Source organism: Pagrus pagrus (assembly GCF_965226575.1).
Source record: "Pagrus pagrus genome assembly, chromosome: 8".
NCBI lineage: Eukaryota > Metazoa > Chordata > Actinopteri > Spariformes > Sparidae > Pagrus > Pagrus pagrus.
Window position 1 is genome coordinate 17,223,047 of NC_140192.1, and position 18,460 is coordinate 17,241,506.

At 40.7% G+C, this 18,460-nt stretch overlaps 1 protein-coding gene across 1 annotated transcript in view; it reads left to right on the forward strand.

Annotated features, from left to right (window-relative positions):
* antxr2a (ANTXR cell adhesion molecule 2a) overlaps positions 1-18,460 on the forward strand; it is an 81,349-nt gene that overhangs the window by 38,381 nt on the left and 24,508 nt on the right. The window contains exons 14-16 of the mRNA XM_084360183.1: positions 222-311; positions 2,223-2,390; positions 3,203-3,283. Coding sequence (XP_084216309.1) covers positions 222-311; positions 2,223-2,390; positions 3,203-3,283 — 339 coding nt within the window. The remainder of the gene's footprint in view (positions 1-221; positions 312-2,222; positions 2,391-3,202; positions 3,284-18,460) is intronic.

An 18,460-nucleotide genomic window follows, 5' to 3' on the forward strand; every position in this document is an offset into this window, starting at 1 on the left:
ATGAGAAAATTACGTAAATGTGCTTTTCCTGTTGAGAGGAAGTACATTCAAATTGTGATAAATGGGATTGAAGGAAAGTAGCACAGTCCTGTACTACCTTCCTTTTGTCTATGCAGCAGTTTATAGACATAATAAGAATGCATTTTGCATGTGGCTCCAACTGCAAACACATCTTCTGCTATTAATGAGTGTGAGTGTCTTAATTGTCCTGTCTTTTTAAGGAGCCAGAGCAGCTGCCCAAGAAGAAGTGGCCCACTGTGGACGCCTCCTACTACGGAGGAAGAGGAGCTGGAGGGATCAAACGCATGGAGGTCAGAGCCTAACCATCATCCTCCAATCATGAATGAAACACTTTCACTGCAGTCATATCGCTTATATTACTTTTGACACATGAATCTCCTTGAAGTTCTCTCGATTTGAATTGATTTTAGCAGCATATTTTAATACACTAGGGCACTCCTTACCTAAGCAGTGAAAAAGAACTCCAAGATCCTAGACGGCAGGAAATGATGCATATGTGACAGCTGTTATCCAGTAAACCAGCATCATGTTGAGGAAAAACTGCTGACATTCAGTCTTTTCTACAAGCCACAAGTTTGTCAAGTTACACAGGCAGCAGGAGGAGGGACTGACTAGGCCGCTGTCCTCGTCAGTCCACTGATAACTCCGACATGACAGGCCCTGCCATCTCGTCCTTGGCCGTGCAGCCCTGATTGGATCAAGTCATCGCCAGAATGAAGGATTGAGTGCTGCTGTCAACTTGACATATCCACCTCACCCACCTCTCCTCTCCACCTCCTCCCTTCTCAACTCCCAAACCTTGGCAGCCCCTTTGTTGTCCGCCTCCTTCCGAAGGGAATCCAGGTTTAAAGGCGAGCTCCCCACCTCCCCCCTCGCTGTTTTACCCCCTACTGCTTCTCAGCCCCGAGGAAGTTAGTGGCATTGCAGGGATTTCCCAGCATCATCAGGGAGCTCGTACCTCTTGACTTCCTTCCCACGAGTGTTGGCGAGCTGCGAGTGCGGCTGTCCCGCTGCTCTCTTCTTCTTGCAGCAGGTTGATTCCCACCGACAGGCCCGTCTCCACTTCTGAAGCTTCCCCCCTGCGGATGGAGAATGAGGTGCTTGTTAAGATCAACCTGCCCTCTCCTCTGCATCCACATTTAAGACGCCACACTGAGAAAACCACCTCCACCTCCATTGCTTTGCCGCTGCCAATATTTCAAGCGCATATTGAGGCGGCTGAGGTGACAACGTATCTTTTATTCATCGCGGCCCTCTCTTTTCTTGATGCGGCAGGCCAGGGATGTATCCCAGAGATGATTCTGAAAAGCTGTTCTATATTGTCACGGCTTAACCTACAGCTTGAAAAGTGTGTCGCTAATTAATCACCTCTCCCCATTCATGTGACGGTGGATTTTTTATCTCCTCCTTGCAACAGATGTGATGAATTCAATTAAAAAGCAGGACAGCTTAACTAACACACAGGCCTACATTCACACGCTCTCTCTCACACACACAATAACACATTATACCACATGTAAATGTGCTTATTAATAAAAGCAAAAACAGGTTTTCAGGTCATTTCCTTTTCTTATGAATATACTGATAGTGATAGCTGTTATGCAACTCCCTTCAGACTATCATAATGTTGTTCCTACCTGTAGATGTTAGCTCCTCCATGTCTGAAAGTGTTTGTGGCCTCTCCTGTCTGCTTATTGGCACATTTAGTAGTTTATGAATAACACAACAGATTTTGATCTTTGGTTACGGCTTATATCAACGGCTGCAACAAATTCTTAATTTGATTATCTATCCAGACTGACTACTGCTTAATGTATGAAAATACTGAGAAAATCACACCCATGATGTCAAAGTGATGTCATAAAGTTAATCTCATCCTGGGCTTGGCGACTGCAAATCCTTAGCAGAACTGTAATGAATTGGGGTTGTGGATGGGAAGTGTAGGATCCTGTGTTTCCATTTTAAGTACTAAAAGTCAGGATTGTTTTTGCTTTATTGTTGATTCCCATAAGCTTCCACAAAGTAGCCGCTAGACTTTCTTTGGTCCACACAATATATATATATCATGTCCATATCATATCTGCACCTTCAGTTCCCCTTTTTTTAAATCTGTGTCTCCCCCATCCCCCAATTTAATACAGTTTTTCTTTTTGTATTTCTTTTTCTTTTTCTTTTTCTTTCTTTTTTTTGTACCTGTGCAGGTACGCTGGGGTGAGAAAGGCTCGACTGAGGAGGGAGCCAGGCTGGAGAAAGCCAAGAATGCTGTAGTGTCAGTACCAGAAGAGGATGCGGAGCCAATGATCAAACGTCCCACCAAGGCTGCCCCGACCTACCATCAAAACGAGAACAAATGGTACACTCCCATTAAGGTGAGTGCCACATACTGTACATGCACCTACTACTGATGTTACTGAACATGTCTATCAGGATTAATCTTTTTCACTTCTCTTCCTTCTAATAAATTATATTTTTAATTTCGTAATTTAATTTGCAAAATCATCTGCAGTCAAGCTCGACTTCACCCATACACAACACTTTAAGCTTTTGAGTGTGTATGTGTGTAGATGCACCTTGTCATGATCTTCTTTAGAGTTCTTATACTTTAATACTATTGTTGAACAGTGGTGTCTCATGTTTAAAATGTATTTTGTTTGACGTGCTATGAATCTGTATCTGAATCTGTTTTTAACTCTGGAATGCAGAATCTCCCATCTGCACAACAAATGTATCCTCAGGTACTAATAAAGAAAATTTGAATCACACTTGCCAGCTCTTTAAAGCTTTCAACAGCCTCTCATGGTCTTCATTCATCAAATGAAGTTAGCTCAGGAGTCATTATATAATCTAAGTGTGAAAAAGTGTGAAATTTCAGTCAAGTGATAACACATGATCTTAACCCCAAGATCATCCTTGAATTTCGACAGAGGTTATGAAATGTAGGTCACATGATAATACGAAAGCCAATTCTATTCAAGACCAGCTGGAAAAAAAGCAATTTGATGTGGTTTAAAGCTCCTAAAAAGCTTTTGTTACAGAGTCAAAAATTACCTTTAGTTCTCCAGTTTCTCGTCTTGTTTTTTTAATTTCTAGATTATACATATTTTATTTTTCTTACCATGTCCACAAATAAACTGACCAAACACGTTGCTAAACTTAAGACCCTTTTTTTCTGTTTTGTCAGGGTCGTATGGATGCTTTGTGGGCTCTTCTGAGGCGGCAGTATGGCAGAGTTTCCCTCATGCGACCGACATCTGATGACAAGGTAAGTCAGTAAAAAGAACCGTGACATTTTCCAGCTCTTGACACTTTTGTTCCTCTGTGGAAAGTTTATTCACAGTTTGCCCTAAAATACGAACTATACCCATGATGAAGAAATTATGCAGAGGCATGCAAGATTGGATAAAGAGTGAAATGTACGTGGGTGTTTATCTGTAGGGTGTGTGTGTGTGGGATACAGTAAATCAGCATTAAAGTGTCAAGGATTTTTAGTTGCACAAACCTAAAGCCAGAAGGGAGTGAGTCAAAGTCTCATCTGTTGTCATCTGTGCTGTTTATTGTATTCATGGATATAAATAGTGCATTTCTTGCATCAGTCAGCAGTATGGATGGTCTTGTTTTTTGACTATCATAAAAGCAAGATCCCCCAGTATGACTTATTTGGGTATTTTTATTCCCTTGAATCTTTTGAGTCACCATAACTACAGTTAAGAACTCACTGTTTTATTGCAGCCATGGAGGTTCAACAATCTGTGTACTGCCTCAAAGCAGAGGAAGCTGCTGGCACAACTTTAGCATTGTGTTGTTGTTAACTAATCAGGCTGATGTGGGCTGCAGCTGCAAAGGCTCACCAGAGAGAGCATGACAGGGACAACCTAATATGGTCACACTCTGAACTTCTCTAAACCTCAGTTGGAGAAGGGGAACGCATCAGCTCCACTAACCGACGCACTGAAACCTGATGCCCCGCAGGCGGTTAAGAGAGCACGCTGCACACAAACCGCCAGCATATCCGAGTTAACCAGATGTTGTGATATCTTGTTAGCTCTATAAGGCAGCAGTGAATCCAACAAACCGCACCATCTGCTGTTGACACTGAGATATATGTCTAATCTAGTGGAGTAGAATCAGTTTGCAGACTGGTGTAGCGTGATGGAGCATTTAAGAATCTTTTTTCTTGACCAGATTTCAGGCCAAGAAACGGGTTTTCTTTGGCCTCTTCTTATGAAGTCACCCCAACAAACATGTATACAGTAGGCAGTGTAGATGTCCCACTTTAATTCTGCATGGAGCTCTTTTTTGAACGTTACAAGGTAACATTAGCTCTTTTCATATAGTCATCCAAAGGATTAAATCACATTTGAAGCTGAAAGAAGACCAACAACTGACTCATTTAAACATTTTCTCTTTGTGAATGAAGTAAAATATCACAGGAGCTCGACAGGCAACTTTATCCACTGTGGTGGGCACTTCTGATCCTCTTCCTCTTCACAGTGATCTCAGAGCAGGAACCATAAGAGTTTTTTAATGGTTCACAGAATGATGTCAGACTGCATCATCTCAAGTGGAATAACGTTTGCTGCTCTGAAGAACATGGAAAAAACCAAGTCAGTGGGCCAGCTGTGAGCCTGCCAGTTGCTACTCAGGGCGTCACAGTGCTGTTTAGCAGAGCTCAGAATGCCAAAAGATGCTCCATAAAAAAACTGCAACATCTTCTGAACTATTAATTGCAGGTCAGAGGATGTCCTGATATCCTAATAGATTGTTTTATTTATATATATATATATATATATATATGTATATGTAGCATATAACTAATGTTTGAACATCTCTTCAGTGAATGCATTTCAATAACTGAAGTTCTGTCAACAGCTGATCAAAACTGATCAATAGATGTAACTTTGTGCAAGAAACTACTCTCTGTAATGGCAAAAAGGACTTGAGTATAATATGAGTTTGTTTCACTGCCATGACAAATTGTTAACAATTTGTTAAATGGGCTGCTGCGGTTAATGTTGTGTTATGAGGTTAAATGGTGTGGGCAGGGTTTTAATTAGCTGACCAAACATGCATATTTTCCTGCAGTACAATCCTCGGAAAGGCTGCTGTTTTCATGTAGAAATGACAACAATTCCCCTGCACAGTATTCATCCAACTGTCTGAGTTTAAAGCAGAAAAAGGCAGAATGTGGAAACATCATGGCTCCAGCTCCCACTGTGTGACAGATGATAGATGTTCCCACACAAGAGGTCACCTCAGTTGCTCCGAGCAAACAGTTTGGAAGTGTAGAAAACGGAGAGTGAAGCCCACCGGTGAGTACACCAGTTGTGTCAAAGCTCGTAGGATAGACATGGAGGAAAAGGACATGGAAGAAAAAGCTGCCAGTGGAGTCCCTGGCACCGCTGGCACACTTCATTCACATGCCGATCACTGCGCCAAACCCCGCTTTTAAGTCTTTGATCAAGACTGTACAGAGCGGACACAGGAGAGAATCAAACAGGAGGCCACGGAGGCTGTGTGTGTTTGAAGTTACATCTTAACAGAGCAGTAGTCGACAGTGAATGGAAAATTAATATTGGTGAAAACAGAAAGCATTTATTTTTAAGTGGGCAATGATGTTTCCTGCCTTCCTAGTGTCACAATGAACAAAGCAAATTATTTTTATGAAAATTTAAGTTATGATATAATCCAATTTATTTACTTTTTAATTAGATTAATTAGAAATTGGATTAACTGTACTGTAAAACTGATTTAATTTGATTCAGTCTGATTTAAGTAATATCAGTACTTCTCAAAAGAGTAACAACTCCACCAATATATACTGTAAGGTGTCACTAAGATGATCCTGTAGACAGCAGTTAAACTCATACAAAACCTTTACTGAGATAAACTCAGAGTGCCTCAGTGTATATTATTAATCTTATTAATCTATCTAAATCAATCAACCTAGATTTCTTTACAAATTTCAGACAGTGGTAGATTTTTAATTCATCTCTGATTATTTTAATGTCCAATATAATCAATATCAGTGGTGAAGATGGCATGGCAGGTTTACATACAGTATCAAAGACTAGGATATATGGAAAATTCAGACATCAGTTTCCAAATCCTGATACTGATGCAGATCTGTCGTTTTATTGTCCAAGAAAACAAGTTTTGAATTTGGACAGTGGAAAATTAAACACAACTGTCTCATGACATATTGTCAACTTTACCAAGATATTTAAGTGTTATGTTTTATTTCTAGCATGTGTTCTCTTTTTCTTGGCTTTGGGCACTAACACAGTTTCCATGGACTAACAATATCATATACAGTAACTGGCATTAGATTTTCTTTGGACACATTTCACTGGAGTAGTTTTTTACTTGGACCTGATCCCGGAGTCCAGTTTTTCCTGGACTTTTAAATCTTTGATTTACAACATTAGCATCCAACTGTACAACTATGTGTAGCTGACAGTTTTGTTCATATATTCTTTTGTCATATTTCTTTTTTTTTAAATTTTTATTATTGTTCCTTGTCTTCTTTAGAGCTCATGTTGAGTCAGTAACTTCTGCTACTATTGTTGGCCCTCTCCAGCCTGCTCCTCAATGAGACAGGCGTGTGATAATTTGTTGAACAGATAAACCTGACTTGATCAAAGTGAGAGGAGTCTGAACTGTCCGGTGGGAGGTTAGGTGTAGATGGCAGAGCGGGCAACGGTGGCGTGGAGAAAAGAGAAGAGAGAGGAGAGGAGAGGAGCAGCGGAGGGAGGGGAGGCAGCAAGGGAGAAGGGGAGGGAGGGCAGCGGTCTTTGATGGCGGACAGGAAACCTCCAGGGTCATGAATTTTTCAGCAGGCTGCATCCGCGGGGTTACAAGGACTCGTACAGGTGTAAGGAAGCAGGTTGTCGCAGACATCTGTTCAGCACGGGGACCCTGGTGTCCATGCCACCCCCTCACCCTCACCCTCTCCTTGCTGAGCTTCCATCCTCATCCCCCCCTCCCTCCCTTCCTCAGTGCTGCCGCCCGGAGCCAGACTGCTGGATTGTCAGCAGATGCAGAAGAGAGACAGAGAGACAGAAAATGAGAGTGAAACAGTTTTTTTTCTCTCTCTCTCTCTCTCTCTCTCTTTTTCTTTTTTTTTTTGTGGTCTCACATTTAGCGCCGGCGGGCCTTCAACACCAAAGGTAGAGCGGGGGTGGACACAGCTGCAGCGCCGAACTTGCCCCAGGCACAAATAAAGAGATCTAATGTGGTTTGACTGTGTTGTCGGTGAGACAGGGGAGCCGGGGAGGCACTTCAGAGCCAACTTAGCACAGCAACATCTGCCGCCAAGTTTTGCCGGGGATCGACTGGGGACAGCAGGTAGAGGAAGGTGGCAGAGAGAGACAGAGAAGGGAGGTTGGCCTTATTCTGGTGCTCACTCAGGCTCTTTTTGAAGAGGCGGTGGTGTGCATACATGTGTGTTTTTTTTCCTCTCAGAAATCTCCCCCCCAACCTTTACACTCTAGGTATTGTTTTCTAAAAGCAGCTGTCCAAAAAATGTCCAAACAAGGTGTGCGATGAATGATGCATCACCATACATTAAACCCTCTGTGTCCGCCTACAGGAAAAGATACACAGGAGTAGGCAAGCCAAAAACAGAGAGCAGGCGTTAGAGTTGTTCTGAGTCTGTGTGGATTTCCAGTTGGATTTCCATTTGTTCCTCTTGCTCTCATCTGTTCCTCACCAGGGGGACGTGTGGGCTGAGTATGCTGGTGTGTGCGGAGGTTAATGGTATTATCTAATGGACCTTTTTTCACTACTGCTGAAGCATATTTGCTGTTGAGTTTATAAAATACATTTTCAATCATAGTTTTGCGGGGGGGACAGCTCCTTCTTGAGTCTTGTAATTTTTAGATAAAAAGTAGTAATGAGGTGATCCCTCTGGGTGGAAACACAGAAGAAAAACAGAAGCATGTGTCATCCTCCCACTAGCAGCTTGGATAGTGCTCAAGATCTCAAACGTCATTTTAGCACATCCTTTGCAAACTTTCAAACAAACTGAAAAAGGAAATTCTTCCACTTCTCTTTGTAATTCTCATTTCTCTTGTCCTCTCTACCGCTTGTGATATTATACTATTAGTACTTTTAATTTAAAGAATATTAACTAAGTAGGACAAATCTTAAAATAAACTTTATAATAGGGCAGATTTACATATACATTATCTCTTTGCACAAAGTAACAATCCATCCTTAAGTTGTCTATAAAACGTCAGAAATAATGACAGTTTTCCCAAAAGTCCCAAAGATGGCCCCTTTACTGTCATAGAGGTGTAAAGAAACTAGAAAATGTTAAGATTTAAGAACCTTTTTTCAATGAATCAGTTGTCATTGTTGGCCAATAATTTAATAGTTGACAACTAATTGATTAATAGTCAGAGCTTTACTGGATTGAGGATTAAGACAGTAGAATTGCCCCCCTTAAAAGGCCTCTTATAAACTGTACAGATAAAGAACACATGTGAGTCGAAGAGGCAGCCGCCCACCTCACTGTGTCTCTTTGCTCAGCTGGTTTATCTTTCCTTCACCCTGCCAGCGCTCGGTGCCCCGGCTGCGACGGCGTCTTAATTTAACAGCCGTCGGTCACGTTGTGGACAGTGCTGTGGGAGCCTTTAATTAAGTGACTGTGAGCAGAGGGACTCCACGGACCTGTTCTGGAAGAGTCCCGTCAGATGGAGGGAGGAGAGAGAGAGAGAAAGGGATGGATGTAATATGAGGTGTAAAAAAAAAAAAGAAAAAGAGGAGGACAAGGCTGGCATAAGCCGAGGGCCACAGAGGGTAGAGGTGACAGTCTGGTTGCCTGGCGTAGCCTGGCATGGCACGGCACGGCATGGCATGGCATGGCATGGCAGAGCTGTCCTTGGAGGTCACAGCAATACATGCTCTGGTTTATTTTCTCCTTCCTCGGCAGCTCAGTGTGGTGCCTGCCGGTTTCTCAGGGCTCAATTAGGATGCTGCGAGGTGCTGCGAGGTGACTGTTTGCATGGAAATAGAGCCAAGTGAAACATTAGACTGGAAGATATTTGCCTTTCAGTTTGAATATTGGACTGGTATGAAGGTGCTACATGTAGCATTTTAACATCAGTAAGTCATCAGTAATTGCCACATTCATTTTGAGACATGACTATAATTACTGTAAACAAACAAGACCGTGTCTGAGAGGATTGGCAGCCTCCCTCTGGCCTCCACACTGCATTTTTACATTGTGAGCCACCGGGTCACATTTTGTGGGAAATGTTCTTCCAGCGCAAATGGAGCTCAAGTTTCTCTCAGAGTTTCTCTCAATGGCAGATGGCAGAGGAGTGAGTGGCTGAAGGGGGGAAAAATAATTTCCAATATGTTTATCATCTTCACAAATGCCACAGAGAAAAGCTTTGGTCTGAACGTCATCTTTGTAACAAGAACTGCATTATGGGAAATGTAGTTTTTCAAGAGCTTTACCACAGATTTTGTACCATTGAACATGTGTCTGCTTTATGATGCTATCTACCATTTTTCAAAAGCAGGGCATAATTTTAGACTAGCTCTGACTTCTGTTCATTCATTTATTTCTGTTCAAGTTTGTAATCCATACTGAACAAGCAGTCGTTTCTACAGTTATCTTCTATGTTTTAGTTTGTTAGTTTATATGTCTTAGTTTAGATAAGTTATGTCTGTTTTGCTTTTGCGAAAGTAGACCAGATGTAAACATTTCCCGTGATGTGGTCGAACTACACTCAGACACCTAAGATTTCAAAGTCAGCTGTCAAACAGCAACTTTTTTAATTTACGTGTTTACTTGTTGTTGTTTACTAGTTTTTGTCCATGATAGTTTATTAGCGTATTAGCTGTCTTTTTGGTATACATTTTAGCTGCTCTTTATGGCAGCATCTGTGCACAACAACCAGGAGCAAAACAACATCTGAACATAACAATACATGAAAAATAAACAATGTTAGTCCCATGAGGTGTGATCGGGCACATTATTGGCTCATTGCTATCTTGAGGCATATTGTTGAATTATGATTCGCGCAAAATCACACGACATAAAAAAAAAACCTAGAAAGATGATAAAACTGTAGTTGTTGGAGTTTTAAGAAAGCAGCATATCAGCTGTTGAAAGAGCAAACTGTTACTGATCTGTTGACATAGAAACATGCTGGATGAGTAATTACAATATCATCAGTAGAAGACCAGATAAACCCAACTCACTACACCACTGAATCAGATTTAAATACAGATTTAGATATTGGACGATAGCCATGCCATAGGATCAGCAGTAAACTGGCTGCCATACTGGTTGTACTGGTGTATCAGTATGTACTGGGCAGGCTGGTCACATGGAAATGATCCAAGGGAGGAAATGGCTGCCTCACAGGAAATCACGCCGGCTGCTTATGGCCTGGGAGATACACAGTGACCCATTTAGATATAAGAGTTGCGATGGCCACAAAATCCTAAAAGACACTGAGAATAGATGATATTGAACGTTTTACACTGTGCTCGGCAGTGGAATTCATTCAACAGACTGTTTATTCAGTCTTATACATCAAGGATGTATTTAGCAGCTTCTTTCTTTGCATCTTCTGTATGTAAAGCAGAGCAAACATTTGCTCTGTATTGTTCAAAAAAACGTAAACAGATGCACACATACTCATCCTTTCACGCTTTCCGTTTGTTGCTTTTATCTTGTTGCATTACAATGCCACACTGAATATGGTGAGAACATCTTTCTTGAAGCTAATAAAAGCCGTCAAACTGTATTGTTCGGTGTTAAAATAAATGCCTGAGAAGAGCCAAAAGATGACACATTCTTGAAGGTTTTCAACATTGCAGAAGGCCCACGTTTTGCTCTCCACAGCCGCTGAAAGGAATAATTTGGTACCTAAACATCTGATAAGACAATATGCTAATGTGGTTATAATATATGCCTGAAGAAAGAGTTGACAGCAGCACTAATGCAGAATAAACAGAGTAATGCATGCGGGAGGACTCCTACATGTTGACATCAGTCAGGATGTTTACCATCACACAGATAAATACCTCGCTGTAACAAATGTAACAGTTAATTTCACAATAAAAGGCTTTAATCGAAAGTAAACAACCTGGCAAATGACATTAAGTTGAAACGAACCCCTAGATCAGAGAGCATGAGATTTCCTAATTAACAGGGGTAATTGGAATTAAACCAGAGCGTCACAAATAATGAAGCGTTGGGAGAAGAGATGAGGCTTCATTGGAAAAGGCTTGAGTTGACTCTGAAAAACAAAGCTCAAAATAACAATCAGATGTTACTCATGCTTGACATTTAACCCCCAACAACCAACATCACATTTATAGTATCTCTCCATGGTGAAGGGGAGGAATTTATTTTGTGTTTTTTAGCTTCTTTGTTACACTGCCTGTGTGTTGTACGGGTTATACTCAAGAAGTTATATAGAGATGGACAAACAGGGTCGATAGCTGGCCACCACTGTAAAATATAAAAATTCTGGGACACCTGTAGGGGTTCGTCACTCTTTAACCAGAAGGGAAATCCTCAAGAGTTTGTAAACCCAAGAGCATGTGAGTGTTTTCAAAGAAATATCTTGTCAGTAAAATTGTATGGTCATTTGACCCCTGGATTTTCTGATGCTAATTTAAACTGCTGAATAACAAACATAAAATACATACATTTGAGTAAATCAGTAGGGTTAAGTATTGTAAAACACTTAGTTTTTTGGGTTTTGGGAGGTATTTAGAGCCACAAATATACTATTCAACCTTAATGTTCAGGCATTCTGATAACATCAGGGAAAACATTTAAAACAAAAATAATCTGTAAGAAAGGAAAACAATTTAATTGCAGATTTAATCACATATCAACGTTTAGCGCTCAAGAATCTAGTAAAAAAAAATCTTAGCTTCTTATTTTTTGATGAAGTCATATGTTGCAGACTTTTCTAGTGCACTGCAGAACAAACATTTCCTTTTTTACAGTATTTTATAGTATCTTTGATATGGCTGTCTATTGTACTTAAAACAAGGCAAACTATCTGCCAGTGGGGTGACATTATTTCCCCTAAAAAAAATCCCCTAACAATAAAAACTCAAACATTAGGTGTCATCTCTTTGAGACTACATGCATGATCTATTTTATGTTGTTTCAAGATGCGAAAAAAAAAAAAATCTTGACACAAGGGAAAACCAGGTAACAAGTAAAGATATTTTACCAAGTTAGATTTTCTTCTCTTCATCATCACACTTAAAGACTTGTTAAGAGGGATGTATCTGCTGTCCATTTTATTTTTTTCTCAATTGTCACTAATAATCAAGATTGATCTGTGTTCTCTCCCGCACCTTGGAGCTCTTTATACATTATATCGTGCATTATACAGCAGCAGAAGCAGCAGTAGTAGTGGTGGCGGCGGTGGGCTTTGTGGGGTAGCGGCGAGCCCTGGGCCTCATTAGTCCTATCAGTGGACGGCCTTGTTAGCCCTAACAAGTAGTCAGCTGACAGCTCCATTCAGCCACCGCTCCCCCCACAAGAGAAGTGACAGCTTTAACTATGGCGGAGAGTGCCGCCGATTTATGAGCCGTGCCCGTGCTCTCTTAACCAGATTAGTTCTTTTTACATTAACCGAGGAAAAGTAGGGCAGATGTCTGTATGACTGGTTGTAAATTTGATAATGACCGCCATGTTAATCCCCCCCCATCTCCCCTCCTCCCCTCTTCGTCCATGCCCCCGCACGGCAAGTCCAGGCTGGGACCTGGCTGGTAACAGGATTACCAATGAGGGGACCCTCCCCATGTGTGTCTGTGTGTGTGTTTCTTGGACCAGGAAAAAGGAAGCTAATTGTTGTTGGTGGCGGCTGGTTGGAGGAGAAAAAGTGAAAAGTAGCCTAATGTGGGAAAAAGAGAGAAATAATGAGAAAATGTTCAGTGAGGCATCAGGACCAAATCCCCTCTAGTTCTACCCAAATTTCTCAGCATCTTAGTCTTGGATTTGTGGCATCAAATGTCTTTTTCACTTTAAAAAACCTTCTGTAATGACCATTTTAAACATTTTAATTTCAGAATGCATTTGAATTTATAGAAGTTGAATTTTTTAAAATAATTTTAAAGAGCAGCTTGTTTTACTGAATTGCTCATTGAATGTGTATTTTGAAACACATGTACAGAGATCCTGTAGCTCATATGTATCTGTATACATTGAAAACACACTCACGCATTTGTATATATTTTTACAACCCAGGCTTCAGGTGTTTGTGAGGTCATTAAATAGACAAATAAGAAGAAAAACAGATTCTTTTCTCACCAAGCTTTTATGTTGGTTTAAAAAAATAATAATAATGATATTATGGATGATATGATGGATTCCTAGCAACAACAGAAAAAAAAACAACAACAAAGAAAAACAGTTTCTCAAGCAACATGTCACCCAGAAATGAAAAAAAAAAAAAACTAAACCACAGCAAGCTGTTGTTTAGATATTTTAATATCCTTCCAGATTTAATGTCATTTATCTGCATGTGAAGACTGTGACTCTGATCTCTTCTCGGTCAGTTTTGGATTAGCTCTTGTTTTTCTCTTCCCTTTAAAGCTCATTCTGCAGTGAAATCCACTCTAACACAGCTTTATACGCTCGGCTACAAAAGAATTTTGAGATTCAATCAAGTATTTTCCAGTGTTGTTGTCCTTGATGTTGTTTTTGGCACTGTCCAGTCCCGTACCCCCCTCCCCCTGTGTTGGAGGTCTCCCCTTTTCCTCTCCATTAGCTGATCGGTGTTGTTGTATTTGGGTGGCCGGGGCTGGTACCTGCACCCACTGGCCTCCCCCCCTCCTGCCCCCCTGTGCCTGATACAATCTAAACTGATGTCCTGCCGGTGCTTTTTTTCCCAGAACCCCTCAGACTGGTTGGAGCGGTGGCGGTGTCGCCGTGTGCCGAGCCTTTTCTTCATCACCTATTAAAATCAAAAGCCCCGTCGTTTGGCGAGGACCGCTGGGATCTTGGCTTTAATTAAATTACATTATTGTTAACGTCAGCTTTGCCGAGGCCCGCTCCGTCGCGTGCACTTTGCCCTCCTCCTCCTCCTCCTCCTCCTCCTCCTCCTCCTTGGCTCACCTCCTGACAGACATATAGAGGAGGGAGGAGGAGGAGGGGAGGCAGGGGGTGGGGGGATCACACATACATGCAGTAATGTATTCTAATGCTCCCCTCCTCTCCTCCCATCGATTTGAATTTTTAAAAAGATGGAAGCGGGGAGTAATGTTATGTAGGGAATATGTTCACAGTGAATATTCAATTAGCCTGCTCGTATTTTGTATACATAAATGTAGCGGTGTGACGGTGCCGGCTAATATGTAGTGAAGGGCTCTCGCATGAAGCTACATGTTATATGATCTAAAATGTTTGATAACAGACGTACATCATGAATAAACATGTAAACATGTGCCTCAGATGGTAATTCTCATACCGAATGTACAATGTGACTGTTTAGAAGTTTTTTTTAATACTTGTTTAATCCTTAAGCTTTACCATCATTGATAATGTTGTATTAGTTTAGGCTAGTATTACCCTCTCAATAAGTCTCTATAATTCTCTCTGTCCTCGTAACATGGATTTATCCTTTCTTGTCAAAATCTGATTTCAGTGACAAAACACTGTCCTGAAGGCTTATTATGAATATCGTCGTGTTTATTTTTATCTGTTTTGGTGAGAAAACAAAATGAGTAGCTTCCTGTAAACACCCTGAACACTGAGGCTCTCTCCTCCATTGTGAATAGAGCAGTGAAGTGTCACTAATGTGGCTCTATTCATTGGTTTGCAGGCCTGACCCTAGTCTTCATTGCCGTCCAACCTCCTCCTCCTCCCTGTCCTCTCTGCTCCCCTGTCCCTCTCTGTCTTCTGTTGTCCTGTTGCTCCACTAAAGCTTGATAAAACTCCTACAGGTCAGTCGTTCTCTGAAAGGTGAATCATTCCTTGAAGAACCAAAGCCAAAGATTGCACAAGGCCGGATCTATATGTCTATGTATCACTGCACAGCAAGTGAAGGATGAATAACGCATACTGTAATTTTGTGGTGGCCATCTCCATTATTATACTTTATATCAGACAAAGCTCTAAATGTACAGTATTAAAATTAAAAGACAATGGAACTGTCACCCAGGCCAAGATTCCACCGATATGGGACCCTGCAAAGGTGTCACATTCAAGATCGAGACTTCAGATATGCTTCAATAAACCGCAAACTTATATTTAAATGCTTGTTGATATCTGATAATAATATATTTCTGGGCTGTAATTCCAACATGTGTTTGCTATAGTTCAGTTATAGCGCACAGGGTCTACATGTGGAAACAGTTGGTCTGAGATGGTTAGCCACCTACGTTATATGTTAATGCATCTTATCTAATGACCAGTTCAGTTTGTGCAAAAGATAGCAGTTAGAAAAAGCCACACACATTAAATATACAACATGAAACGATGCCTGTTCTCCTTTTTATCAAAAGGTTTTTCTATTAATAAAACTATTAATTAATGTGATGTTAATCCATGAAACACTGCAGGAAATACGGCTTCAGAAATTAATGTTCTGATGTCCTACTAAACAATGCACTGTTTCCAAGATTATTTCCACTTAAAATATTTTTTCACTAAGTAGATCCTTAACAGCGGCCCTGTAAGATGTACATACTTTATGGTACGAGGGCATACAATTAGCCCCGAAAGCTAAATATTGTTTCGGAGCTGATGAGTTACACTAAAGATCACCTGTTAACATAGAATCAGCCGACGTCTCTGAACTGATCGATACAGTATGTCACTTGTGCTGAGGTCTAGCGTGTCTTTTTGTTATTCACAGCATCTTTTTGTGCAGTTGTATAGTCCTCATCTAAAAGTACATTGGAAAGTGAGAGCCATCACCACATCTGCTCAGAGAGTTACACTGACTTTTATTTGTTCAGAATTGATGAGTATCCATAAATGAAACCAGGCAAAAACGTGTGAAAAGGAATTGATATAAAGCCACATTTGAAATCAGACAAACTTAGACATCCGTCTTGATAAAGCTGAGCTCACAGATGTTTCATACGCCAACCTCCCACATCTGGTTATTTATTTATTTTAATTTTTTGTTTGTTTGGTTCTTTTTATTAACAGTAAGGCACCACAAGATGCTCATCGTCTCTGTTTTGATCGGCCTCCAGTGACCATTTAAGTGAATTAGCCGCGCCCCCATCACCGGCTGTGAAAGGGTCACTCCTCGTCCAATTACCGGCTCCACCTCGTTAACTCCTTCAACGCCAGGCCTTTGCCATTTTTTAAACATGAGCTTAATTATGCTAATGAGCTTAAGCATGCAAATGGCCTGAGCTCTTTCATCCTAAACTGTAGGCTCAACACCCATTCAAAGACGTTTTAATTCGTATTTGACACTGATTAAAATTTTCTGTTAAATGACCTCTGCTGAGATTTACTTGCGTTTGTTTTTTTTTCCAACGCATGATTTTGCAGCAGGTGCTAATGTCTTTCTGCCTGCAGTTACATGTACAGTATGTTACACTAAACAAAATGAATGAAAATCACCTGAGTATTTTCTTGTAATGTGCTGAATGCAGCTGAAAAAACTCAAAATCCGAGCTTTCAGACATCCATGCAGTTGTTAAAAATGCACCAGCAGTTGTGCACTCACACATTTAAAAGGGGGTTTTATTTACTGAAAACAATCTTAATGCGAGTTTTCACTGCATCTCCTATGATTTAAACAGATGTCTTCTTTAAGGACGCTGCTGAAAGCTTTTTTTTTTTTCTTTTTTTCTGTCAGTCCAGTTGTCGAATTCGTCATACATTCTCACAACTGGAGCCTGAGTATCCCATGAATAAATTACAGTGTTTCATAATTGATTGAGAGAAAAGATGCAGATGTGACAATAGTTGGCAAAACGGCACAGCGGCTAATTGAAAACATCCTTGAAGGGGTTCCAGATGTAGTTGTCGTCTCTTTTTCCGACAATAAAGTGCAGAATTAAGAATTCATCTTGATCAGACTTTGATTCGCTCGCCTCTTAGTCTCATTTGTCTCACCTCGTCCATGCCACCATCTTGGAAGAAGACGCCAATTTTACCACCTATTTTATCAATATGTCGTTTATCATTATAATAGATGTATCTGATGTTAATGACGATAGTTTATAAAACAGCTTATTAACCTTAATGACAGTGTGATCTTTTACAATTGATAGGTTGTCTCACCTTCAATTACACTGAGTAATGATGATATAGATTTAATTAATGCTTAAGTGCTCGAATGATTCTTTCATTGCTGTACAGCAGCTCACCAGTACAGCTTCAGTGGACTGTTCCTTTATTGTTTGTTGTTTATTTGAACCCCCGGGTTGGACCACGGCAGCAGATATTTAGCCAGGGGCCATCAAGAAACATGAACTTTATTCTAGGTCACAGGTAACATGAAATGTAGGTAAAATGCTGTACATGCAGTGAAAATGCAAAAAAGAAAGATGCCATTAGATCGGAAAAACTGTATTAGATGAATTAAACCAGAGCATACTGTGATGATCTACTTTCATTACATACAATCTTAAAGCTGTGTTTGCTTATGAACTTCCAAAACAGACAAAGCCATCAGAGAAGTGTAGTACCAAAAAAACAAGAAGAATCTGTGTTCCTGAGTCGTCCCTTTGCTTCTCTGCAGTCCGTCTGTCTCTGTATCTGCGACTGAGTGAACGCCTCGATTGCGGCATTCAATCCCACTGTTTGGGAGCACAGATGCACATTCAGTGCTGTGTTCTCTGCAGTCTTAATAGTGTTAACCCGTCAGCTGTCCCCAAACTGAGGACACAAGCGTCTCCAGTGTTTTCGCCGCTAAGCCGGATTTTCACTCTTTCTCGCCGAGCAAGTAGCCAACACAAGTTCCACTGAAAACCATCCTCCTCCTCCTTTTCTCTCTCTGTACTCTCCTGCTGACTGCTGCTGTCTTTGAAAAACCCAACATGAAAATATTTTTTCTCCAGATGAGAAGAATAAGAAGATTTTTTTGGTCACAGAAATGTTTTTTTCTGTTAGCCAGAGCAAACAGAGACATTATATTAGAGGCCTTTAATTTATTTGGGCTAAATGGTTTAAAATACCCACTGGTTTCAACCTCACACTGTGTCATGACTTTAAAAGCGCTGTAAGGTTCCTCTGGGACTATTTTGGCTTTAGATGTTTCCGAATTATCTGTCTTTTTAGTATTTTCGGAACATGATTTACAGCTAACTATTAAACTTCAAAGCCTTGTCGGCGCCTACTAAAATCTGCCTGTGGTACAAAGTGAAAACTGTCATTTACCAAAACGTGGCATGGAATTTCTGCTAAAAATTGTTTGTACAGTTTTTCCTTTGACGAGTTCTTGTACGACTGCTTGTGTTGAGACTACATTAAACATTTTAGAAC